This window comes from Salvelinus sp. IW2-2015, linkage group LG19 (genome assembly GCF_002910315.2).
Source record: "Salvelinus sp. IW2-2015 linkage group LG19, ASM291031v2, whole genome shotgun sequence".
Taxonomy (NCBI): domain Eukaryota; kingdom Metazoa; phylum Chordata; class Actinopteri; order Salmoniformes; family Salmonidae; genus Salvelinus; species Salvelinus sp. IW2-2015.
This window is the reverse complement of record NC_036859.1, coordinates 24,314,106-24,330,117: the sequence shown is the minus strand read 5'-3', so window position 1 is coordinate 24,330,117 and position 16,012 is coordinate 24,314,106. Positions and strand designations below refer to the sequence as shown.

The window sequence follows — 16,012 nt, the reverse complement described above, 5'->3', positions numbered from 1 at the left end:
AAAGTAACGGCTGATGCTTTTCGACATTGTCCAGGCGGTATGATGGGAAGAAAATGGGAATTCACGGCATGATTAGACTTTCAAAAACGTCTGGCACTTCAAAGAATCTGAAAAGTGATACATGTCGAGTGGYAGATGGAGAGTAAAAATGATTTATTTTTTACAGTGAATTTAAGGATAGATGTCACATGTGGGATGTCTCAGAGAGAGGGAYAGGCGGAAGTGTTGCATCAATGATGTAATGTTGAAGCATTTATGTTATGACCAGGGGATTGAAGAAGGAGCGGTAATGATTACAAACATAGTTTCATGAAGTGCATCAAATTTCCTGCAGCTCCAGTACTGGGACAATCTTGGATTGGTYCATATATTTTTGGACAAGAATATCACTTGTAAATGCTTTAATGATCATGAGCRTAGTTCAATTTGTTTACCCCATTGGAACCCAAACTATAAGCTTGTTTTACTCCGTCTCTCAGCTGTTTACCAAAAACCTAGCGGGTGGCCGCTTTGTTTTGTTGTTTTAATCCCATATTTCCCCTTTTATCACAATCTGACTTAATTCAGATTGGACCACTTAATTCACAGCATTAGTATTTGACACGGTTGTCATAGATATTTGTATATGTTACAGTGTGCTCCCACACATTCAACCTCACACACGTAGCAGAGACGTATGTGAAGCTAAAGGCCTAGTTCACAAATGTAACATTGCCAAAATATTTGGAAAGGGTATAGGGATACTTAGTCAGTTGCACAACTGAATGCATTTAACCGAAATGTGTCTTGCGCATTTAACCCAACCTCTGAATCAGAGASGTACGGAGGGCTGCCTTAATTTACGTCCACATCATCGGCGCCCGGGGAGCAGTTGTTGTTGGGGGTTAACTGCCTTGCTCAACGGCCTTTTGGTTAATGGCCCAAGCGATCATCTATCATCTTAGATAAAGTTAAGATGACATTTTCATAAAGATGAACATAGTTTTTGGGTGGTTGCAGAGTTACATCCCTTGTGGAGTGGATGGACTTTGGGTGTTTTCATACACCTCAAATCAGAGTTCAAAGGAAAACTAGCAAGAGGGCTCCTTGAARGAAAATGAGGTGACATGAAACACTTTTCTCTATGATTTTAAAACAGATCAATTGATAAGGGCTGAGGTCTATGGAACTGTGGAAGTACCAAGGGAAACCCAGCACAGCAGCATATCAATCACTCTCCTTCCTCAGATCGACTTTTACTGGAGTTAACCATTGTCTATGTCTGTCTATTCTGCACCCGGTGACACCTGTTTGGATGCATGCGCCTCCTGACCTGACTAACCCCTGTGGCCTCCCGCCGTCTGTCCGTCTGTGTGCCCTGTGTCCTTGGACCCTTGCCCCCGTGCCTCCTCCCATCCTAGGTTGCATCCCAAATGGAACCATAWTCCCTATATAGTGCACTACTTTTGACCAGGGCGTATACGGATCTGGTATGTATGAGCCGTGTCCAACAGTAGTCCACCATATAAGGAGTAGGGTACCATTTSAGAGGCAGTCCTTCTCTTCCCTCCTCTCCTCACTGTTGTGCTGGCTTAGCTGTGGCAGCCTGTGGCCCTTGTTTAGCTATAGGGCTGAGGGCTGMGGGGACTAACAGTAACAGGCTTCCTTCACCTTGCCTCTCCTCACATCCAGAGAACCACTCTACCCCTCCAGATGTCACCAGCTACACCACAGACTCCATACAGGTGGAGAGACCCCAGGGCTCCACCACAGCATCCAGGTCCACGCCCAAATATGGCAATGCAGAGCTCATGGAGACCGGAGATGGTGAGTACATACAGGGGTTGGTGTAGTGGAGGCGGCAGGGTGGTGGTGTTGTGTGTGTCATGTGTAGTGGCTGTGCTGTGTGTGTGTGTGTCGTGTGTGTGTTGGTGTGTGTGTGTGGGTGTGTGTGCTGTGACCTCTAAATTTGTTTTCACATGGTGCCAGTCTTTCTTGACAGTGAAGGTATTTTGGGTCATGTTTGTATTTATCATGCTTCTGAGCCCCTCTTGTCTATATGCTGTGTCATGGTGTCATGCCAGTTTTCTGATACTGTCGTGTCAATGCAGTTCGTTTTTCTGATATGTTCTGTGTATGTTCCATGTCATTTTCTTGTATGTCTTATAGTCATGTCAGTTTTTTCTGACTATGTCTGTGTCAGGTGGTGTCATGTCAGTTTGTTCTGATATGTCCTGTGTCATGGGTCATGTCAGTTTGTTTTCCTGATATGTCTGTGTCATGTGTCCATGTCAGTTTTTCTGATATGTCTGTGTCATGTCAGTTGTTCTCTGATATGTCTGGTCATTGTCAGTTTGTTCTGCATATGTCTGTGTCATGGTGTCATGTCAAGTTTGTTCTATATGTCTGTGTCACTGGTGTCATGTCAGCGTTGTTTCTGACATATTGTCCCCTGTTCATGCGTGTCATGTCATTTGTTCTGATATTCTAATGTCATGTCAAGTTTTCTGATATGTCTGTGTCATGTCAGTTTGTTCTGGATATGTCTTGTCATGGTGTCATGTCAGTTTGTTTTGATAGTTTGTTGTCATGTGTCAGTTCAGTATCTTACATGCATCTGATGCATGTCAGCTGTTCATGATCAGTCTTATGTATCTGTAGTTATATTTGTGCATGCTGTCATGTACAGTGTCTGATATGTCTGGTAGCAGTTTGTTATCATGGTGGTCATGGTTCATGTCAGTTGTTTCTGATGATGTCATGTTCATGTCAGTTTGTTCCTGATATGTCTGTGTCATGTGTCATGTTTCAGTTGTGTTCGGATATGCTGTGTCATGGCTGCATGTCAGTTTTTCTGCATCATGGCAATTCATCGGTTGCATTCAGTGATTGTTTTAGTATGTGTCACGTAGGTGTACATAGTCACGGTTGTTACTGAATAATAGATGTGTCAATCCCGTTCATGTCAGTTTCGTTCTGAGTATGATGGTGTTCATGGTGGTGTGCATGTCAGTTGTTCCTGAGGTCATGATGTGTCATGGCGCATGTCAGTGGTTCTGATACTCTGTCATCCGTTCATGTCAGTTTGTGCTGATATGATGCTGTTCATGTCACGTTTGTCTGATATGTTTGTTCATGTTCATGTCCAGTTGTTCTCATATCGATGGTTGTCATGTGTCATGTCAGTTTGTTTTGATATTGTCGTGTCATTGTGTCTCATCTGTCACGTTTATTTGAATGTCTGTTTATTCTGGGTCATGTCCAAGTTTATTGATATCATCGGTGTCATGTCAGTTTGTTCTGATATGATGGTGTCATGGTGTCATGTCAGTTTGTTCTGATATGATGGTGTCATGTCAGTTTGATTTGGGAGCAGCATTTAAGAAAACAACAACTGATACATAATGTTTTACAGTTTTATGCCTTTTACAGTTCAATTTGGTTGTGAATGGAACGACACAAGAATAACTATTTTCATCGTCTTTGATTTGATTTTTGGCGTCACATAACCTTTCAGTTAGATCTGCAACAGACACCAGAAATTACTTAAATATGAGCAGTGAAATTCAAACTCCGCTTTTTACACAGACGCATCACTCACATATATTTATTTACTCTTCTCTCTTTCAGTACATTACTTTTGATGGCTCACTTTCGGAAGCTTTCTTTTACATATCAGAGGTGATTCAAATCCTTTGAGGAAGTAGAATAAAATGCATCTGACGCTTGAAAAGCAAACCCAAAATGGATTCTGACATTTGTTCTGAATGAGCTGCGGTCAGATCATGGAGTATGCCAATGTGGGCCTCTCTGCTATTTTAATTTGTTCTCCTGAGGCATACGGCATCGCGCAGACAAATCTGTTCATCAGATGCTCCAGTCAATAGTGCTGAGGAATAGATTTGTTGAGRGCACAGAGRACACGTCGTCGAGTGTCTGCTTGATAGATCAAGTCCCAAGCTTTACAGATGGGGTTTACTGGACTACAACGCTCATGGAGGCTCTGAAAAGAACTGCACCTTTCTCCCTCAGTACCAAGGCCAAACTTGTGTTTTAGAGATTCAAAATGTTTCGTTTTTCTTTTTACTTGATATATATAGCCTAACACAGGTTACACAGTGATCGTGCTTTACACAGATTTCGTTTCTTTGTGAAATCAGCTTTGGTCAGGACTGATTTTTACTGTGTGTTCATCTGTATTGCTTTCTATCCACGGTTTAACCCTTAACTTTGACACTCTCCGCTGCGTATGAAGGTTTATCCCCTCCAACTCAACTCTGGACCTCGAAGCCAGTTCCACTGCATTTTTTKATTGTTCCCTTCTAATCAGGGACTGATTTAGACCTGGAACACCAGGTGTGTGCAATTAATTATCACGTAGAACAGAAAACCAGCAGCCTCTGGACCTCATATGATAAGAGAAATGGCCAGGGGGATAGTGTCATTGAAACTAAAGCAGGGGTTTGAGACAGTAGAGAAGACAATTTGGATATTGCCCAGTGAAGTGTGGCTGTCTCCTCTCTGAAGACTTGGAAAAGTGGCCTTGCCAGTCCAATTAGACGTATAGAAGTTTCCCATGAAGTATAGAACTTTCTACGTGTGTGTTATTGATGCTGTGTGTGTGTGTGTGTGTGTGTGTGTGTGTGTGTGTGTGTGTGTGTGTGGTGTGTGTGGTGTGTGTGTGTGTGTGTGTGTGTGTTGGGTTGTGTGTGTGTTTTGTGGGTGTGTGTGTGTGTGTGTGTGTGTGTGTGTGTGTGTGTGTGTGTGTGTGACCCTTACAGGCGTTCCAGTAGGTGGCCGAGTGTCAGCCAAAATCCAGCAGCTAGTCAACACATTGAAGAGACCCAAACGGCCTCCCTTAAGAGAATTCTTTGTCGACGATTTTGAAGAACTTCTAGAGGGTAAGAAGGCATCCATCCCATAGTGKTCTGGTRAAASGTAATGCACTATATAGGGCACAGGGAGTCATTTTGGACGCACGCAAGACCTCTGAAGGTTGATTTTCTGAATGTGTAAAAACTCAATGAATTTGCTGTTACAATACAGAATGTTKTTATATTATTACAGGTTATAAACAAAGTTGTTATTAATTGAAAACCTCTTTGCCACGTTAAAATCTAAAACATTGCGTTGTTCCTGTGATGCTCCAGTGCAACAGCCTGACCCCAACCAGCCCAAAGCGGAGGGGGCTCAGATGCTGGCGATGAGGGGGGAGCAGCTAGGGGTGGTCACTAACTGGCCCCCGTCGTTGGAGGCTGCCCTGCAGAGGTGGGGCACCATCTCTCCCAAAGCCCCATGCCTCACCACTATGGACACCAACGGAAAACCACTGTACATTTTAACCTACGGTAGGTGTTATGTCCGCACAGTACGTGCAGTGCGTCACTCACATGATATGTTATTGTTAGTGTTTGACTCTCGGGTTATTGACATCAGTGGTCACGTCTATCATTCAAACTTAACAGTAAGGACACAGCCCGCTACACTGATCTAAAGAATTGGATAGTACGGCACATCATTGCTATTGAAACACTAAAGACAAATCACCAGAGAGACGGCAATGAAAGTGTGTTCTATAACAGTAATGAAAGTGTCCTATTCTCTTCTATAATGTTGACCTATAGCTTTGCCTTCCATAATAATACCATGACCCAGCCATCCAGGACWGTTTATTTATTCTGTGAGTGAAGCAGCAACACTTTTACTGTTGGATATGTTAACAATCCACTGAGAGACTCCATAACTGTGATTGATTCCATGGGTACATTCCAAATGGCACCKTAGTCCCTATATTGTGCACTATTTTTGACAAGAACCCTATGTGCCCTGGTCAAAAGTTTTGCACTGAATAGAGATTGTCATTTGGGACACAAAGCCATGAGTGCTGCAGTGGAGTACTCAGGAGGGTTTCCTTTATTCGATGCTGCTTCATGCTCAGCCTTCCCACCAACCTTTTTAAGTACAGACAGGCACCAAACAATACTGRTACCTGCTGCTTAAGCATATTAATGCTATTAATGACAYCCACACGAGGAACGCAAAGTACTTTATGTGGAAAAATACTTTTTGAAGTAAATGTACTGTACTGTGGCACAACACTGGTGCAGTGACTTTACTGTAGTTGTTTCATTGACATATACAGTACCAGTCAAAAGTTTGGACACACCTACTCTTCAAGGGTTTTTCTTATTTTTTACTATTTCTAATTGTAGATAATAGTGAAGACATCAAAAACTATGAAATGGCACATATGGAATCATGTAGTAACCAAAAAAGTGTTAAACAAATCCAATATATTTGAGATTCTCAAAGTAGCCACCCTTTGCCTTGATGACAGCTTTGCACACTCTTGGCATTCTCTCAACCATCTTCACCTGGAATGCTTTTCCAACAGTCCTGAAGGAGTTCCCACATATGCTGAACTTGTTGGCTGCTTTCCCTTCACTCTGCGGTCAACTCATCCAAACCATCTCAAATGGTTTGAGGTCGGGTGATTGTAGAGGCCAGGTCATCTGATGCAGCACTCCATCACTCTCCTTCTTGGTCAAATAGCCCTACACAGCCTGGAGGTGAGTTGGGTCATTGTCCTGTTGAAAAATGAAATGCAGTCTAAGCTCAAACAAGATGGGATGGCATATCGCTGCAGATTCTAAATAAATCACAGTGTCACCAGCAAAGCACCATCAACACCTCATCCTCCATGCTTCACGGTGGGAACTACACATGCAGAGATCATCCGTTCACCTACTCTGCGTCTCACGAAGACACGACTGTTGGAACCCAAAATCTCAAATTTGGACCATCAGAACAAAGGACAGATTTCCACTGGTCTAATGTCCATTGCTCGTGTTTCTTGTCCCAAGCAAGTGTCTTCTTCTTATTGTTGTCCTTTAGTAGTGGTTTCTTTGCAGCAATTCGACCATGAAAGCCTGATTCACACAGCTACTCTGAACAATTGATGTTGAGATGTGTCTGTTACTTGAACTCTGTAAAACATCTATTTGGGCTGCAATTTCTGAGGCTGGTAACTCTAATGAACTTATACGCTGCAGCAGAGGTAACTCTGGTCTTTTCTTCCTATGGCGGTCCTCATGAAAGCCAGTTTCATCATAGCGCTTGATGGTTTTTGCGACTGCACTTGAAGAAACTTTCAAATTCTTGATCTTCTAGATTGACTGACCTTCATGTCTTAAAGTAATGATGGACTGTCATTTCTCTTTGTCTATTTGAGCTGTTCTTGCCATAATATGGACTTGGTCTTTTACCAAATAGGGCTATCTTCTGTATACCACCCCAACCTTGTCACAACATACTGATTGGCTCAAATTTATTAAGAAGGAAAGAAATTCCACAAATGTACTTTACCAAGGCACACCTGTTAATTGAAATGCATTCCAGGCGAGGCTGGTTGAGAGAATGCAAAGAGTGTGCAAAGCTGTCATTTAAAAATAATATATATATATATTCACCTTTATTTAACCAGGTAGGCTAGTTGAGAACAAGTTCTCATTTACAACTGCAACCTGGCCAAGATAAAGCAAAGCAGTTAGACACATACAACAACAAAGAGTTACACATGGAATAAACAAACATACAGTCAATAATACAGTAGAAAAAGTCTATATACCTTGTGTGCAAATGAGGTAGGATAAGGGAGGTAAGGCAATAAATAGCCATGGTGGCGAAGTAATTACAATATAGCAATTAAACACTGGAATGGTAGATGTGCAGAAGATGAACGGCAAGTAGACATACTGGGGTGCAAAGGAGCAAGATAAATAATAAATACAGTATGGGGATGAGGTAGTTGGATGGGCTATTACAGATGGGCTATGTACAGGTGCGGTGATCTGTGAGCCTGTCTGACAACTGGTGCTTAAAGCTAGTGAGGGAGATATGAGTCTCTAGCTTCAGTGATTTTTGCAGTTCGTTCCAGTCATTGGCAGCAAGAGAACTGGAAGGAAAGGCGGCCAAAGGAAGAATTGGCTTTGGGGGTGACCAGTGAGATATACCTGATGGAGCGCATGCTACGGGTGGGTGCTGCTATGGTGACCAGTGACCTGAGATAAGGCAGAGCTTTGCCTAGCAGAGACTTGTAGATGACCTGGAGCCAGTGGGTTTGGCGACGGGTATGAAGCGAGGGCCAGCCAACGAGAACGTAAGGGTCGCAGTGGTGAGTAGTATATGGGGCTTTGGTGGCAAAAACAGATGGCACTGTGATAGACTGCATCTAATTTGTTGAGTAGAGTGTTGGAGGCTATTTTGTAATAGCCTCCAAAGTCGGATTGGTAGCTCCCGAAGTCGGATTGTAGGATGGTCAGTTTTACGAGGGTATGTCGGCAGCATGAGTGAAGGATGCTTGTTGCGAAATAGGAAGCCAATTCTAGATGACATTTTTTATTGGAGATGCTTTTTTTTAATGTATTTTTTTTATTTCACCTTTATTTAACCAGGTAGGCTAGTTGAGAACAAGTTCTCATTTGCAACTGCGACCTGGCCAAGATAAAGCATAGCAGTGTGAACAGACAACACAGAGTTACACATGGAGTAAACAATAAACAAGTCAATAACATGGTAGAAAAAAAGAGAATCTATATACACATGTGTGCAAAAGGCATGAGGTAGGCAATAATCGAATAATTACAATTTAGCAGATTAACACTGGAGTGATAATCATCAGATGAACATTGCAAGAAGAGATACTGGTGTGCAAAGAGCAGAAAGTAAATAAATAAAAGCAGTATGGGGGGTGAGGTAGGTAAATGGGTGGGTAGTTTACAGATGGACTATGTACAGCTGCAGCGATCGGTTAGCTGCTCGGATAGCAGATTTTTAAAGTTGTTGAGGGAGATAAAAGTCTCCAACTTCAGAGATTTTTGCAATTCGTTCCAGTCGCAGGCAGCAGAGAACTGGAAGGAAAGGCGTCCAAATGAGGTTTTACTTTAGGGATGATCAGTGAGATACACCTGCTGGAGCGCGTGCTGCGGGTGGGTGTAGCCATCGTGACCAATGACTGAGATAAGGCGGCACTTTACCTAGCATAGCCTTGTAGATGACCTGGAGCCAGTGGGTCTGACGACGAACATGTAGCGAGGGCCAGCCGACTAGGCATACAGGTCGCAGTGGTGGTCGTATAAGGTGCTTTAGTAACAAAACGAATGGCACTGTGATAAACTGCATCCAGTTTGCTGAGTAGAGTGTTGGAAGGCTATTTTGTAGATGACATCGCCGAAGTCGAGGATCGGTAGGATAGTCAGTTTTACTAGGGTAAGTTTGGCGGCGTGAGTGAAGGAGGCTTTGTTGCGGAATAGAAAGCCGATTCTGATTTGATTTTGGATTGGAGATGTTTGATATGAGTCTGGAAGGAGAGTTTGCAGTCTAGCCAGACACCTAGGTACTTATAGATGTCCACATATTCTAGGTCGGAACCGTCCAGGGTGGTATGCTAGTCGGGCGTGCGGATGCAGGCAGCGAACGGTTGAAAAGCATGCATTTGGTTTTACTAGCGTTAAGAGCAGTTGGAGGCCACGGAAGGAGTGTTGTATGGCATTGAAGCTCGTTTGGAGGTTAGATGCACAGTGTCCAAGGAAGGGCCGGAAGTATATAGAATGGTGTCGTCTGCGTAGAGGTGGATCAGGAATCGCCCGCAGCAAGAGCAACATCATTGATGTATACAGAGAAAAAGAGTCGGCCCGAGAATTGAACCCTGTGGTACCCCATAGAGACTGCCAGAGGACGGACAACATGCCCTCCGATTTGACACACTGAACTCTGTCTGCAAGTAGTTGGTGAACCAGGCAAGGCAGTCATTAGAAAAACCGAGGCTACTGAGTCTGCCGATAAGAATATGGTGATTGACAGAGTCGAAAGCCTTGGCCAGGTCGATGAAGACGGCTGCACAGTAATGTCTTTTATCGATGGCGGTTATGATGTCGTTTAGTCCTTGAGCGTGGCTGAGGTGCACCCGTGACCGGCCTGGAAACCGGATTGCAACAGGAGAAGGTACGGTGGGATTCGAGATGGTCATGATCTGTTTGTTGACTTGGCTTTCGAAGACCTTAGATAGGCAGGGCAGGATGGATATAGGTCTGTAACAGTTTGGTCAGGGTGTCTCCCCCTTTGAAGAGGGGATGACCGCGGCAGCTTTCCAATCCTTGGGGATCTCGGATGATACGAAGGAGAGGTTGAACAGGCTGGTAATAGGGGGTGCGACAATGGCGGCGGACAGTTTCAGAATAGGGGGTCCAGATTGTCAAGCCCAGCTGATTTGTATGGGTCCAGTTTTCCAGCTCTTTCAGAACATCTGCTATCTGGATTTGGGTAAAGGAGAAGCTGGGGAGGCTTGGGCGAGTAGCAGCGGGGGGGCGGGCTGTTGCCAGGTTGGAGTCGCCAGGAGAAGGCATGGCCAGCCATTGAGAAATGCTTGTTGAAGTCTTCGATTATCACGGATTTATCGGTGGTACGTGTTACCTAGCCTCAGTGCAGTGGGCACTGGAGGAGGTGCTCTTGTTCTCCATGGACTTTACAGTATCCCAGAACTTTTTGGAGTTAGAGCTACAGGATGCGAATTTCTGCTTGAAAAAGCTGGCCTTTGCTTTCCTGACTGACTGCGTGTATTGGTTCCTGACTTCCCTGAACAGTTGCATATCGCGGGGCTCTTCGATGCTATTGCAGTTCGCCACAGGATGTTTTTGTGCTGGTCGGGGCAGTCAGGTCTGGAGTGAACCAAGGGCTATATCTGTTCTTGGTTCTGCATTTTTTGAACGGAGCATGCTTGTCTAATATGGTGAGGAAGTAACATTAAAGAATGACCAGGCATCCTCAACTGACGGGATGAGGTCAATATCCTTCCAGGGTACCCGGGCCAGGTCGATTAGAAAGGCCTGCTCGCAGAAGTGTTTTAGGGAGCGTTTGACAGTGATGAGGGTGGTCGTTTGACCGCGGACCCGTGGCGGAACAGGCAATGAGGCAGTGATCGCTGAGATCTTGGTTGAAAACAGCAGAGGTGTATTTGGAGGGCAATTTGGTTAGGATGATATCTATGAGGGTGCGCATGTTTACGGATTTGGGGTTGTACCTGGTGGGTTTATTGATAATTTGTGTGAGATTGAGGGCATCAAGCTTAGATTGTAGGATGGTCAGGGTGTTAAGCATGTCCCAGTTTAGGTCACCTAGCAGCACGAGCTCTGAAGATAGATGGGGGGCAATCAATTCACATATGGTGTCCAGGGCACAGCTGGGGGCAGAGGGTGGTCTATAACAAGCGGCAAAGGTGAGAGACTTGTTTCTGGAAAGGTGGATTTTTAAAAGTAGAAGCTCAAATTGTTTGGGTACATACCTGGATAGTAAGACAGAACTCTGCAGGCTATCTCTGCAGTAGATTTCAACACTGCCCCCTTTGGCAGTTCTATCTTGTCGGAAAATGTTATAGTTAGGGATGGAAATTTCAGGGTTTTTGGTGGTCTTCTTAAGCCCGGATTCAGACACGGCTAGGACATCCGGATTGGCAGAGTGTGCTAAAGCAGTGAATAAAAGAAACTTAGGGAGGAGGCTTCTAATGTTAACATGCATTGAACCAAGGCTTTTACGGTTACAGAAGTCAACAAATGAGAGCACCTGTGGAGTAGGAGTGGAGCTAGGCACTGCAGGGCCTGGATTAACCTCTACATCACCAGAGGAACAGAGGAGGAGTAGGATAAGGGTATGGCTAAAGGCTATCAGTACTGGTCGTCTAGTACGTTCAGAACAGAGAGTAAGAGGAGCAGGTTTCTGGACGCGATAGAATAGATTCAAGGCATAATATACAGACAAAGGTATGGTAGGATGTGAGTACATTGGAGGTAAACCTAGGCATTAAGTAATGATGAGAGATATATTGTCTTTAGAGACGTTTAAACCAGGTGATGTCACCGCATATGTGGGAGGTGGAACTACATTGTTGGTTATGGCATATTGAGCAGGGCTAYAGGCTCTACAGTGAAATAAGACAATCACTAACCAGGACAGTAATGGACAAGGCATATTGATATTAGGGAGAGGCATGCGTAGCCGAGTGATCATAGGAGTCCAGTGACTGGTTGGGCTGGCTGGAAACACGACGATTCAGACAGCTAGCAGGCCGGGGCTAGCAAGCTAGCAGAAGGGCCTTAGAGGGAAGTCGCGACGGAGGAAATTCTGTTTTAGCCTCCACGTGCGGTGATGTCGATAGACCAGTCGTGATGGATTAGTAGGGTTCCAAGTAGCAGAGGGGTCCAAGTCCAATTGGCAAAATAAGTATAGTGGCCCAAGAAATTGTCCGATGGATCTATTCAGCTAACAGTCCAATATCATCTAGACAGCTAGCGGGCCGTGGCTAGCAGGCTAGCAGATGGGCATTCAGGGGACGTCACGACGGAGGGGCCAGTTGAGTACCCCCTCGAGCAGATTACGTTAGTAGTCCAGTCATGAAGGATCGGCGGGGTTCCGTGCCCCGTACTGGCAGTAGAAGGGGTCCGGGTATTGTAGCCCAGGAGTGGCTGATGGGCCTCTTCAGCTAGCCGAGAGATGGGCCTAGCATGGGCTAGCTCCAGGCWAATTGGTGCTTGCTTCGGGACAGACGTTAGCCGGGAGTAGTCACTCGGATTGCAGCTAGCTAGCTGCGATGATCCAGGTGAAAAGGTTCAGAGCTTGCGGTAGGAATCTGGTGATATGGAGAGAAAATAAGTCTGGTATGCTCTGGTTTGAATCGCGTTGTACAAACTGGCGAGAGCTTTCCAAGCTAAAGGTTAGCTGATGACCGCTAGCAGTGGTTAGCTGACTACTAGCTAGTGAGCTGGCTAGCTTCTGTTGGGGGAGTCCGGTTCCGAGGTAAATCAAAATACTTTAGAAAAAAACAGATCCACAACACATTGGGTGAGGCGGGTTGCAGGAGAGTATTTTGAAGTTGAGGTTTAGAAAAATATAAAAAGATATGCAAAGAAAAATATAAAAATATAAAAAGATATATACATGGTACACGACAATAAGGACAAAGACGTCTGACTGCTACGCCATTTTGGATAATTTAGCTCAGTGGTATAATACTTCGTCATCAAGGCAAAGGGGGGCTCCTTTGAATCATTTAAAATATATTTTGAATTGTTTAACACTTTTTTGGTTACTACATGATCCCATATGTGTTATTATATATTTTTGATGTCTTCACTATTATTCTACAATGTAGAAAATAGTAAAAATAAGGAAAAACCCTTGAATGAGTAGGTGTGTCCAAACGTTTGACTGGTACTGTGCATTTTACATTTTTGTCATTTAGCAGATGCTCTTGTCCAGAGCATACATTTTCATACTTTTTTCTGTACTGGTCCCCGTGGGAATCCAACCCACAACCCTGGTGTTGCAAACGTCATGCTCTACCAACGGAGCCACACRGGACCCACACATTTACATAGCTATTTAGTTCAGTGGTATAATACTTCGTCTCTCACTTAGAGGTCTTTAAGTTAAGTGTATTGTAATATATTTAAAATATGAAAAGTTAAATCCACTCTTGTTAGTAAATCAGTGGCAATCGAGAAATGTATCGCATTATGTTTGCAGCCCTGCATTGTAATACTGTGACACTAGACACTCAGACTATTCCTCTCTGCTTACTTAGATTCAAGTTATTCTCCCAAGTCCCACTTCAAAAAAATWGTTTGTGGTCGAGGGGTGTACAATTATTTGGAGAGACAAGCTCTGCCTCAGTACACTAACTTTTATGAATTTAGAACTTCTGGGGAGGGACCCCTGTGAAGCTGTGAGAATGAAATGACATGTAGGCTGCGTCCCGAATGGCACCCTATTCTTTATATAGTGCTCTACTTTTGACCAGATCTCTATGGGTCGTAGTCAAAAGTAGAGCACTACATAGGMAATAGTGTGCCATTTGGGGCGTAACGTAGACTATCCTGCACACCATGTCCCAGCTCCCCACCTGCTGCTAACTGAGTCATGGAGACATGACTGGCAGATAGGCAGCATCCCCCACAGGAATAACATAGGCTGCTTCCCAAATGGCACCCTATTTCCTATAAAGTYCAATAATTTTAACTAAGGCCCATAGGGCTCTGGTTAAAAGTAGTGCAGTATATTGAAAATAGTGTGCCATTTGGGATGTAGCCATAAAACCCCAGTCAGTTAGCACCATCATGCAGCCCAAATCAGGCCTCAATGGAACTAGTGCAGTGTCTGTCAGTCTGCTCTGTCTGTATGGCTGTCGCTGTGAACATATTGATTTATAAAGTGAGGTGGCTGATTGGACAGTGCTCACCAGACTGTGAAATGTCTGCAGCCAGCATACCCGGTGTCAGGAGCCTAGCTTCGAGGCCCAGCTCTCTGGGAGGGAGGAGACGGTTGGTCGAGTGAGAGAGGGCTACTGGGCCCTGTGCTGTGTGAACAACTCTGTCTTCAGTGTGCAGTGCTGAATCTTAATCTGACTCTCTGAAGTGAACTTTGAGTGAGTCTCTGTCGTCTCTCTCTCTTTCTCGCTCTTTCTGTCTGTAGTCTCTCTGTAGTCTCTTTCTACTCTCTCGTGCTCGTCTTACCTTACCCATTTCTCTTTCTACTCTCTCTCAAAAAATGTTTTATATTCAATTCAATTTGCTTTATTGGCATGATGCAACAATGTACGTATTGCCAAAGCTTACTTTGGATATTTACAATATGAAAATAATAAGAATCAAAATTGTCAACGGGACAACAGTAACAACAATAACCAAGGGTCAAAATAACCATACATTGAACAATAACAATAAGCATACAGTAGAGGACATGTGCTGGTTGATTGGTCTGTCAGACACTGTCCCTCATCTTATGGCAGGCAGCAATGTAGTGCGCTGCCAACCCACAGCTCTCTGCGTCCTCCCCCAACAGGACTTTCTCTCGCTCTCGCTCTCTACTCTCTCTTTACACCTCTCTCTACCTCTACCTTTTCTACCTCTTTCTCTCTCTACACCTCTCTCTCTTCTACACCTCTCTCTCTCTACCTCTCTTCTCTCTCTCTACCGCTCTAACCTTTCTACCTCTCTCTCTCTACACCTTCTCTCTCTACCTCTCTCTCTCTACCGCTCTACCTTTCTACCTCTCTATACATCTATCTCTCTCTCTACATCTATTTCTCTCTCTACGTCTCTACCTCTCTCTACTCAAAGTCAGATTGCTTTATTGGCATGAAATACAATTCGTAGATATTGCCAAAGCAGTATAGTGGTACAGCATTTCAGTAAATACAGTACAATGAAAWGAGGATATTGAAATACAGTTCATTTTAGTAGTAATAATAATAGTACATACAGTATAATCATGTATACTGGTACAGCAGTACTGCTGGTTTGTAATCTTTGGTCAATAAATGTAATTAAATAAATTTAAATAAAGAATGGAAAATAAATAACAACATGGATGATGGTTCCACTATGTATTACTTGTCAGTTATATACAATGTAAATACTTCAGGGAATGAGTGGTCATGGGATGTCCCTCAGGCTATGGCAATCATATACATATCTGGCAGTAATATTTGCGGGTTCTCCCTCACCCAGAATAATTCCCAGCGTAATGTTATTAGTAAATGCACAAAAGTTAGGAATACCCCTTTCGCTCTCTCTCTCTTCTCTCTGTCTACACTCTCTACTCTCTCTCTACACTCTCTACTCTCTCTCTACTATCTCTATTCTCTCTCTCACTTTCTCTCTCTACTGTCTTTACTATCTTTGTCTACTCTCTACTCTGTTTACATGCTCTACTCTGTACTATCTCTATCTCTCTACACTCTACTCTCTCTACTATCTTTACTCTCTCTCTACTATATCTGCTCTCTTTACTCTCTCTCCTCTGTCTACACACTACTCTCTCTCTCTCTACTATCTTTACTCTCTATCTGCTCTCTCTGTTTACACGCTCTACTCTCTCTACTATCTTTACTCTCTCTACTATGTCTACTCTCTCCACTCTCTACTCTCTTCTCTCTCTGTCTACATGCTCTACTCTCTACTATCTCTACTATCTTTACTCTCTA

The 16,012-nt window shown here is 43.9% G+C and overlaps 1 protein-coding gene across 1 annotated transcript in view; it reads left to right on the top strand.

The window, feature by feature from the left end:
• Nucleotides 1-16,012, top strand: part of LOC111979222 (disco-interacting protein 2 homolog C-like) — a 309,794-nt gene that overhangs the window by 177,240 nt on the left and 116,542 nt on the right. The window contains 3 exon segments of the mRNA XM_024009605.2: nucleotides 1,672-1,806; nucleotides 4,761-4,880; nucleotides 5,130-5,327. Of these exon segments, the coding sequence (XP_023865373.1) occupies nucleotides 1,672-1,806; nucleotides 4,761-4,880; nucleotides 5,130-5,327 (453 nt within the window).